This window comes from Rhea americana, unplaced genomic scaffold (assembly GCF_003343005.1).
Source record: "Rhea americana isolate MKP2758 unplaced genomic scaffold, rheAme1 scaffold_1, whole genome shotgun sequence".
Classification (NCBI taxonomy): domain Eukaryota; kingdom Metazoa; phylum Chordata; class Aves; order Rheiformes; family Rheidae; genus Rhea; species Rhea americana.
In genome coordinates this window covers 16550134-16561034 of record NW_028185038.1, presented here as the reverse complement: position 1 = coordinate 16561034, position 10901 = coordinate 16550134, and the positions used below count along the sequence as shown (strand labels likewise).

At 43.3% G+C, this 10901-nt stretch overlaps 1 protein-coding gene across 1 annotated transcript; it reads left to right on the top strand.

The window, feature by feature from the left end:
* The first annotated feature begins 8342 nt into the window (after positions 1–8342).
* LOC146601884 (endonuclease domain-containing 1 protein-like) lies at positions 8343–10595 on the top strand. Its single transcript, XM_085326089.1, has 2 exons — positions 8343–8627; positions 10050–10595. Exons 1-2 carry the CDS (start codon positions 8343–8345, stop codon positions 10593–10595), a joined length of 831 nt encoding a protein of 276 aa, XP_085182215.1.
* Positions 10596–10901: the final 306 nt, after the last annotated feature.

Here is a 10901-nt window from a genome sequence, read left to right as displayed (position 1 = left end):
CCGACTTTTCCAGTCCAACTGAAAACACCACTTGGTCCTTATGGAGAAAAGGATGAACTTAACACGTTTGTCTCCCAAAGGCAAGAATGGCCCTAAATAGACATTTAGTATATTGCATAAAAGAATAACTCAAGGTAAATAATTTTAAATTAGTAAAATACATCTGTTCTCCCTGGGAAGGAATAAGTGACCTAATAAATCTTTTACAACCTCACCTTTTTCCTTAATTTTCTCCATAAACCTGATGATTTTTACATCATCACCTGGACAATGGTTTTATTATTTGCACAGGAGATTGGCCATGTTCCTTAAGGAATCTGCATAGTGGAGCTACTTTGAGRTCATTTCTGGGATACTGTGAAGGAATAGAAGGATCAGCTGCCTCTGTTGGGAACCTCAAACCTTTGATCTGGTCTAGGTCAGTTTTTCAACCCTCATTTAAAGGTCATAAGCACTGAAACACCTCATCAGGGTGAACATAATCGGCATAGAGGTAGAGTGAGATGTACATGTCTCAGCATCCTGGTTGTTATGAAAGAGTGCGCTGACCAGCTCTGCCAGATGATCTCATGATGTGTCTGCACTCCTTCTCTGCCCTTGCTCACATCAACAGACTACCTCCCCAAACTGGTAGTTGACACACACATAAATGAGGGTGACATGTCCAGAGTCTGGACACCTTCATATCCTGCCTGTGGCAGGGGAATACCAGGATCTTTGCTGCCCTCTAAGGAGAACAGCCCAGAACAGCATACGTCGCTTCAATTTACATGTCCGAGCAATGTTTCTCTTCCTCCTATTTTGTTTTCTCATGCCCATTTGGCTGCTGCTTCCATAATCTGTTCCTTTCTGAGGACCTGCTCTGCTCTGTCTACTCAGCATCTCTTTGGCTATTAGTTTGCTCCTTCCATAGGGACCAACGAGTCAAGAAAAGGCTTTAGTGGAATCCCTTTTTCTGCAGTAGCTTTCTCTCCTCCCACTGTGCTGATCTCCTCATTTGTACTTCTRTCTCATGCTACTCTGCTTTGAGATGGAGGTTGGACTAGAGACATCCTGAGGTCCCTTTCAATCTGGGATATTATATGATCCTATGAACATCTTCTGCAGCATGAAACACAACTCTGCCTTGTATCACCTGTGATACAGGAAGAAGTCAGTGGTGCAGAGCCACCCAGAGTAATGACACAGCTGTCTTTAGCATCCAATAGAAAGAAAGTCAAGACAGGTATCAGGAGAACATCCTCATGTGGAGAASCCAAGTTTGGGCTTGAAAAAACACTGCAAATCCAATTTCTTCCAATTGTGACATGAGATTGGAGAAATTATTGGAGGAGCCTGATCTACAAACTTTTTGCCCCCAAGAGAAAAATCTCACGTGATTGAGACTCGACTGGAAGATTCAATAGGATTTTTCCACCTATAATCCAAGGGTCAATGAAATGGAAGTTTGCCTTGCAAGACAAACTGTGTGGGGACTTGTCTGCAGGAAAGCTAGTTCAATGCAGCTCACATTTCCACTCATCCAGAAAGTGCACAGCTCTGGAGAACATGCAGCCATCATCCACTATGATATGAAAAGTAAAACAGTGCCAGCTTTTGAACTTTGGAACATATTTTTTTATAAAAATCAATGAAATGTAAAAGCATGACCTTTTATACCTCAGGAGCAGGAAGTAAGGTTCATGGCTTCTTCTTGTTATTTCACCAACTCATAGTTGGTTAAAGTGTTCCTAGCCTGTTGTCTATATATTTAGACACACATTTTTGGATACACTCAGCAAAACTTGTCCAGATTAACTAAAAATGTGGGCTTGAAATGGAAGAATTCAGCTTCATTCCCAGGGTCATATACACAGAACTAAACTGGATTCATTTTCCTTCATTTCAAAAAAAAAAAAAAAAAAAATGCCCACATAAGAATTTTACATTAGTCCATTTTAAGAGTTAATTCTGATTAACTTTTGTTGGTATCAGCATGTAGCTGATATCAACAGGAAACCTTTTTTCATCCAAGGTTGGCTTGCTGTAAATTGCTCTGTGTGGGATTTCAGCATAAGGCCTTTTGGCTACATTTCTCTCACATTTTTACTGTCACAGCTGGATATTGATTACGTTACCTGTTCTGGTTGCTCACTGTTGTCCCATGGATATTTTAAGTAAATCCTTTGTGAAAAAAGAAGAAACTTGGAATTGGCTGCCTGTTCTCTTCCTCCACATATAACAAGACTTGTTGTGAGTGGCAGCAGTGTAGCCGTGACCTGATATTACGCTGCGTTAAAAGCAGAGGACCAACAAGGATTGCCTGGATATCAAGCTCAGGCTCTTGATGTTCTTCTTTAGAAATTTCCATCAAAAGCTGTCTTTAATTAGAGTCCTGGAATTCTATTGCTCCAGTTCCAAGAGACATGCATCYGAAGGCCAACCTCTCTCATTGACAAAATGTATCAGGAAAGGACTCAGAGGGTAAGAAGAGAGCTCAATGAGTGAAATCTAGTRTAAGAAGGCAGCTTCTTTTTCCCCTCGATGTTTCGACTGTTGTATGATAGGGAGCATTTGCTGGATCAGAGAAACTGATCTCTGAGTTTATACATATGCAGGATAAGACATACAGCACATGGCAGGAGGACTAGAAGCTCTATATAGAGATGAGAAATTCAAGATCGAATATTCATGCTTCCTACAATTCTTAATTTATATGAAATATTGCAAAATCCATTCAACTCTGCTCCAACATGGCAGCTCAGGTCAATGGACCCTTCTTACAGCTCCTGACCTGTCATACCCATTTCTAGCGCAAGTCCCAAACTCTAATACACCCCCTCTATTGCAAGTGGTTCTTGGCCATAATCATTAACTGTCTTCAGTCCCATTTCCACCCCACTGTTAATATAGAAAACTAACATCTTTCCTTCAGCAGTCTCGCTCACTTAGAGAGACCAGAAGAGTCAACCCTTCTTGTCACCCTTGCCCTTTGAGGTCTAGAGAACGCAGCTACCGAACCCTAATCTCTGCCTCCATCCCAAAATACCTTTTGTCCACTCCTCCTAATGAAGGAAACCCTGTCTCCACACAGCATCCTTTCTGCACAGCCTGGGATCCTATCTGAACACCAGTGCAGCAATGCCTGTAAAGGCAGAAGATGCAATCTGCAATCTTCTATAAACTTACGGCCTGGAAAGGGCAATCTAGACATCAGCTATTTTGTAAAGATGGGACTTGGAGCTGATAAATGTAATATTAAAGAAGAAGGAGTCTGTGTTTCAGGTATGGGTGCAGACACAGGAGAGAACCTGTCTAATGAGATATAACTTTCAAATGTTGTTCCTTTTTCTAGAAAACGTAAATGAATAAATATTCCACACTGATGCAGAACAGTGATGTACCCTCAAAATCTGTCAGATGGCATTAGTAAGTGCTACTACAAAGTCGTTACAACCAGGCACAGGAAACAGTTTATTCTGACCACATTGATTATACTGAATCTCCTAGAGGCTGCAGAAGAACAGATTTTGGAAGATCTGCGTGTACTCAAGAGATGGGCTGATCTAATGTCACTGAAACAGTTCAACACTTGCTTTACTCCATCTTCCTCTGCACACACAACAGTGGCATTATATGCTGCCAAAAAATTATCTCTGGGTCAAGGCTGACCTATCTCAAGCTCTTGTGAGCTTTACATCTGCTTACAAGCAATGTGCAAGCCCAAGGCTACAGGACAGGCCCGTAGGGACTATCTGCTGGGAACAGAAACTTGTGAAGATGCTGCGGCAATAGCTGCTGTGCACCATGAGAAATGAGGCAATGGAAAGAGAAATCAGCAGACACAGTTATCTGTTTCTGACACGTGATCATAGTCACTAAACTTGGTGGAAATCATGAGGAAATAACAAATAGCCATTGCTATCCCATTTCTGGGCAGGCATSAACAAATCTCCCTAAAGTAATAACACCAGAAATCCATCGCCTTTCTGTGAGTTTCCTTTTTTGTAAAAAGAGGCAGACTTATGACTGGGTATATATTGCAGGGGCACTCTTGAGGAAACACACAGCCACTTCTCCAGGGAGAACGAAGCAAAAGTTCAGCGCTTCGGAGACTCTGTGGTTCAAGGTAGGTTCTCACTCCTTTTTCACTGTTGGCTCTAATATTTCTTTTCTGTTAAGTGTTTTGTTACACTTCAGAGAAAGTTCAGCAGGCAAAGGGTATGTTGCAATTGCTAAGATCTACCCACCTCATYGGGAGAAAATTATGCATGCACCATACTTTACAGTACTTTGCATTTAATATTAGAGAGGGCAAGGGCAAATGAATGACTTGGGAGGAAACACAGGAATGGAAAAGCAGAAGGTAAAGACCTGGAGAATGTGAGAGAGGTACTAAAAGGCAGCAGAGAATGGAGGAAGCTGGGAACTTTGGGCTAATATCCATTCCTCAAGGAAAAAAAAAATCAGCTGGGGCCTAGGATAAATTATACTTTTGCAKGAGCTCAGATCAAAACCCTTGAGGAAGGAACACTAATCCCAAAGAGAATAAACTATTCCACTGTGAACTGGAAGCCAATCTCCAGCTGCTGTTAGACCTGAGCCTTTGGTGGCGCTGGTGGTGGTTGTGCATTTGGAAGAGGCACCAAACCCTGATGGGATGCTCCAGACTAGCAGCTCTGTTCCTGCCCCTGCTACTCACCAGCTGCCCCAGCCAAATGTTGGACCTGGCCAAAGATGCTCAAGGGAAATKATAAGCACAGGAAGCGTGGGGAAGAGATGCACAACAAGATGTCTAATGGTGAACTGATGTCTGTCTATACTAAAAGAGATTCCGTGTTGTTATTTTTAATTATTCACCATCAAGATGATAATAATCATCATATGACCACCATCACTRTAGTGTTTATTATTGTTATTGATAAATAGTTTCCCAAGAGATGGTTATCCTGCACTTATTTTGTCTTTTCACAAGCCTCAAAGGTACTTAACGCTCTGGATTTAAAATGGCATGAACTTGGCTAAACAGAGCTTAATCGTTCAGCTAAACCATTCAGCTCCGTAAGCACTGCAGCACAAACACCAGCGTCATCTCCTAAAGACATGTGAGGTCAACATGGCCTGCTTGTTAGCTCATCTGGAAACTTCACAGAGATCTGGGTTATAACTGAAACCATGAAATGTTTCTTTTCCTTCTTCCTCTTTCTGCAGTCTTTAATCAGTGGCTCCTCGTAGTCAGCTGCAATCTGTGCTCACTGGGTTGCTCTGAGTGGCCCTAGGGACATGTGTGTGTGTATGTGTGTGTGTGTATGTGTGTGTGTGTACGCACGCGTACTATTGGTCCTGCTGTTTGTCGCCACACACAGTGAATGTGGATGTGAATGTTCATCATCCACATTACATCCTTAGATCAGCCCTCATTTTTTCCCTGCTCTCTCAAGTCTTCAGAAAAGCCATGGCACAGTCCCTGCTTCTTACTCAAGCTGGGGAGATGCAAGTAAAGGGTGTGAAGACAATGGACCAGATTCAGGCCACTTACACTGGATCGGGGCACATCAACTTTATCCCTTGTAACTTGAAGCATCTTCCATGCAGTTCGCAGAGCTGAGCTGAGCTACAGGCCTTGGACACCTTTCACAGCTAATGAATTGAAGCAGGCTCTTTGGGATATGATTTCTCCTACCTGTCTTGGATGACTGTGAGGATGCCGTGAATTATTCCCTAGGCTCCAGCGAGGCCTTGGCTATCTAAAAGGGAACGCTAGGAATCGAGTTGTATCTCAGTGCAGCAGGAGAATCAAGGTTGCACGTGATACACTGGAGACGCTGGTACAGAGTCCCATTCTGAAAAGAGATGGCAATCAGACAGTCCTTTAAAGTTGATCTGGCAACATCACTTATCTTTTGAATTACATACCCAGCAGACAGGAGTAGACTTGGGGTTTGTACCCTCTTTCATGTGCACCTTCAGGAATGAGTATATTCATGATCTTATTTCGGCCCTCTATTAACAGAGGTTTGCTCATAGCCATTGGAAGAGATGTTTCAGAAATGCCATAAAACACCTTGCATAATAAAACTTTAAGATTCAGTTGCCAAGTCACCTGGAAAATTCACACCAAACTGTTAAAGGAGCTGAGCAGACTTGCAAGTAAGAGGAGGTGGCTTGCAGGGTACTGTAACTCTGCCTTTGACCTTGTGAAAAAACTATGGAAAAAACACACTTGCAACACAGGTCCTGGCTCCACCCCTGGCCAACCTTACTCCAAATCCTGTTCGAGAAATCTAGTAAAACAGAATTACGTATAACTCTCCCTTCTTTAAGATCATATATAAACAGCCCCAAGGTCACAGGCAGTTTCAGATTGTGGTGGAAAAATTCTAAACAAATTCATGTGCTGCTCTTTYGCACGGTAGGTTGGTTTCTATGTATTTGAAATCTAGTTATTTATATATATATGTGTGTATTTAGATCATGGAGAGGGTAAGCCAAAGGAAGGACTTTTTAGTAATGTTTCTGCCTTTCYGAGAGCTTTGGAGACTACTTTGATGAATCACTTCTCAAAGAAGAGTTAGGAAAGGTGCCTAGAGGAGAGATATATCTGTGGAATTTCTTACTTCTTCTCAGTTTTCAGCTTACTGTTTTCCATGTTTCTGATCCAAAGCTAGTTAAGAGAAAAAAGAGCAAAAAAACAAAACTTGTTCTCTTGGTCTCACTGTAAGTTTTCAATTATATGACTGTAGGGAACAACTGATATGTTAGTCTCAGACTAGGAAATCAAGGCAACTATCAGCTAAAAATACATAAATATGTGACAATATAAAACATGCTGTAAGGTGTTAGGCTAAATATAATTGAGCCAAATGTCTTGGGTCAGAGCATGGTTGTCTCTAGCTCAGTCTCTTGAATGCAATGGAATTTAATAGATAAGGGTCAGGGAAAAGAATAAGAACAGATCAAGAGTGCAAGGTTACTTTCCGTATCTTCAGCAGTCCTCAGCTTGGACAATTCCCCAGCCAAAGGTGTTTTSCATGTTTTGCAGGCCATGACAGCTTTCTCCCTTATGAATCCTTTCAGCTGCTTTTTCTACCTGCTTTATTTCAAATGCCAATCATTTTAAAACTGCTCAGCTGGGAGTCTAGCAATGAAAATGAAAAGATCACTGCTGTTCCAAAGCCTGTGGTGTGGCTGAAACAAGACAAAGCATCGTGCATCACTGCCAGCATCACGTGGAATTTTGGAGCAGTGCTCGCCAAAGAGCAAGATATTGCCGACCACTGACAATCATTTCAACACCTCACTGAKGTGAAATAGGACCTATTTCTGGCCATGAAATAGAAATTCCTGGGCCAGCTTCTTTTGCTATACAGGAAAAACAATTGGGAAAGCTGCCCTAAAGACATGGATCACCACAAATCTTCTGCAGTTGTGGGAAGAGCTGCCCCTCAATAACTGCATTGCTATAGCAGCATCCGGGGTGCTGTTAAGGTAGAAGAACCATCCCTCACRCTTACTCTTACCATCTGACTGTCCCCACCTCTGTCTGCGCCCATGTGTCTGTCCCACTCCTGGACTGTAAGTTCATTGTCCAGGGTTGAACAGTAGGTAGCGCAGAGCAGATGTGTACCAATCAGTGCCCTGATCAGGCATTTTTCATTTTTTCGTTTTTTTTCTTTCCTTTTTTTTCTTTTTTTTCTTTTTTTTTCTTTTTTTTTGGAAAGCAGGTATCAAACAGGGGAAAGGAGGCAGGAATGGATGGATATGTGAGAAACCAGCAGCCTAGGAGGGGTGGCTACTGCTGCCAGGAGCAGAGCTGGCAGATGAGGTGGCAGGACTGCTCCTGCAATGCAAGCTGAGTAGCAGGATGGTTATGAGCACAAAGGACTTAAAGAAGATCCACATTTCTGTGGGAACTTGGGAAAGGACCTTTGATGTAGCAAGCTTGCCATCACTACTCTTTCCCTTCCAGTTCCTCAATGGGACCAATGCCCAGCTCAGACCTGTGGCTGGGTGAGCAGAACATGTCGAGCATGTCCCAGTTGTAGGTCTCAGTCCCAGCTCCTCTGCTGTGGGATCCTGGCATAGAAGGGAGCRAGATGCAATAGTGAAATGGGAGCTTCCCATTGCTTCTCCTTCTAGGCACCTAAAACTTATTTTGGATTTCACCCTAATTCCCCTGTTGATTTTTCCACACCCAAGAAGACAAGGTACAAGTGTAGTTTGTCCCCWGCTTGATCTCTTAATGACCTCTCCTCTTGCAGCACAAAAATGACTCAGGCTGTGATAACCTTTCTCTGAGTTGAGTGTCTCTCTATGTTTGCCCTCCAGGTGTGCAAGAGCCTTTAGCTTGAAATCCTCACAAAATGCTGTTACTGCTACTGCTACAGATCTCAGGGAGCTGCCTCTGGCTGGGGTACAGTGAGGTGGTGACATCATTTGAAAGTTCGTGTCCTCAATTTTTCTTCAAAGAAACCCCCCCAAATGAAGCCCTGGAACCAAACAGTCCAGCCCGGATTTGCCAACGTTACAAAAACCAGTATTACTTTGCTACCCTGTATGATAGAGACAGGCGTATTCCTGTATACTCTGCTTACCAGTACCAGCCTGGATCTGGCAAGAGACCTAAAACTTGGATGGTTGAGCCCCAGGTGAGTATCCTCTTTTATAGCACATCTTCCTGCAGTCATTAAAAGCTGAACTGCAGCATTCAACTRAATACTTTCTCCCTCTGCACATGAAAATGAACCACTGGATGGAATTCATTTCATCTAACTTCAGGCACTCTGAACTGAACACAGGATTCCTTTGATTCATTTTAGCCATCAGCAGGAGGATGAGACGGGTCTTATCCTAAAGTGCCCATTTCTCTGCATTGACCATACAGGAACATAGGTGTCTCAGATCATTTCCATGTTTCATATTTCTCCATTTAGTCAAATAACTCCCCTTCTGATCCCATGCTGCAGTGGAGAGACCAAACCATGGGACAAAGATGCCCARCTGGAGCTCAGCTTGGGGGACTAGCTGTACTCTGGTCCCCAGGTTGACCTGAGCTGCTGTGCAGTCTTATCGTAGCTTGTTTGCTCCAGGTTAAGAGTTAATTTGGCTTTGTAAGTGCTGTGAGAGAGGTGTGTAGAAACTCAGAGATGGATTCGATGACCTAGTGGAAAAGTCCAGTCACAGGCATGCAGAAATAAATGTTTTAGGTTACAAGTGGATAAATTTACCTGTGCAATATTTAAGGAAATAAAAAGYGGATAGGATCAGTATCAGTCAAATTGAACTGAATAATCTTCATCCACCTGCAGCTGCTGCCTATCACCATTGCATCAAGCTTGACTCAGAAGGATCCACCAAACACACAGACCACSACCAATCACCCATCCAACATCCTTYGGTCAAACTTTACAATTTCAGTAAAAAAGACCAAATAATGGAAAAGAAAAAGATGGAATTCAGGTCATTACTAGGTCCCAAGTATCACTAGAGAACTGAGRCAAAAATAACCCACAGAAGAAGGTYAGCTATATTTCCCTAAATATGAAAAAAAAAAGGTGCTAGGGTTACAAAATAGCATTTGCATTCTTTACTCTCATAGAAACTCAAGCAATTAATTAATTTGGTATTGTACCAATGTAGTCTCCATATTTAGAAGGGATGATCCCACCCTGAGGAGATGTGGGATGTGGAGATGGGTGGAACGGGAACCAGATGTATGAAGAGAGACAACTTGCTAAAGTCACCTTTCTCTGCAAACTTAGGAGAACGGAAAATGCTCATTGTCTCTTGCGCCCACCTACACCTCCACAGCAGGCTGCAGGGTGGATTTCAAAGGTTACAAGTCAAATCAAAAGCAGATAGATTTTGAACTTTGTTTTACTCTAGTTTCCTGCATTTGTGGGGGAGGGTCTGCATTATGAACTCTGATTCATGAGTTTTCATACATAGAGGTGGCAAAACCTGAGTGCCAGCTACTCTTTTAGGCTTTCAGAGACCTCTGCTGCAGGGAAGCCTGCCCCATTGCTCCCATCCCCAAGAACTAAACCCATTCTTCTTCTTTACTTTCCAAGCTGATGAGTTCAGTTTATCCTAGCACAATGGAAAGAGAATGGACCCTCTTAAAATATTTCAACGTCACCTCAGAGCAACTCGACAAGAGCCAGGCTGTCTTCAAAGATTACAAGAACCTGACAGGATTGAACCGTGGCCATTTGAACCCTAGCGGCCATCACTCTGATGACAGCTGCAGGAGGGCTACCTTCACCCTCACCAACATAGTTCCCCAGAATGAAAAACTCAACGGTGGGGCTTGGAAAAACTATGARCAGCAAACAATGATCAAGAACACACAGGGCTGTGTCACCACCTATGTCGTCGTGGGTGCTGTGCCTGGGAACAACTATATTGCTAATGGGCGGGTTAATAAACCCAGCCACCTCTGGTCTGGTGTCTGCTGTGAGATGGACAATGACGAGAGGAGGGCCTGGGCTGTCATTGCTGAGAACGACAGGAATGACATCCAGCTCATCACRCTGGGAAGGCTGGAAGAAACGTTGACTGAGCTCTATGGAAGGGATCAGGTTTCTCTATTTGACAGARACTGTCCCCGAGAATAACCCCCCCCCGCCCAACTTCATATCCCTAGGTATAAAAGACTCGGAGCCTTTGCCACCAGCAGCCCTGCCACATGTGCTGCGCACTGTCTTGCTTCCTTCCCTAGCAGCTTTCCTGGCTCTGTCTCTTGGAGCATCTTCTCCCCAATAAAAAATAGAAAGAGGCCAGCACAGGTTCCAGCCTTCCTTGCCCTGTCACCAGTCCTTGCAAGGAGCTTTTGGAAGAGGTCTCCAAGAGGAGTCTTGGCTGGGCCACTCCAGAAGGGTGGTCTGAAAAGCAGTCCATGCGCAAGGAAATCAGAGCTTGTC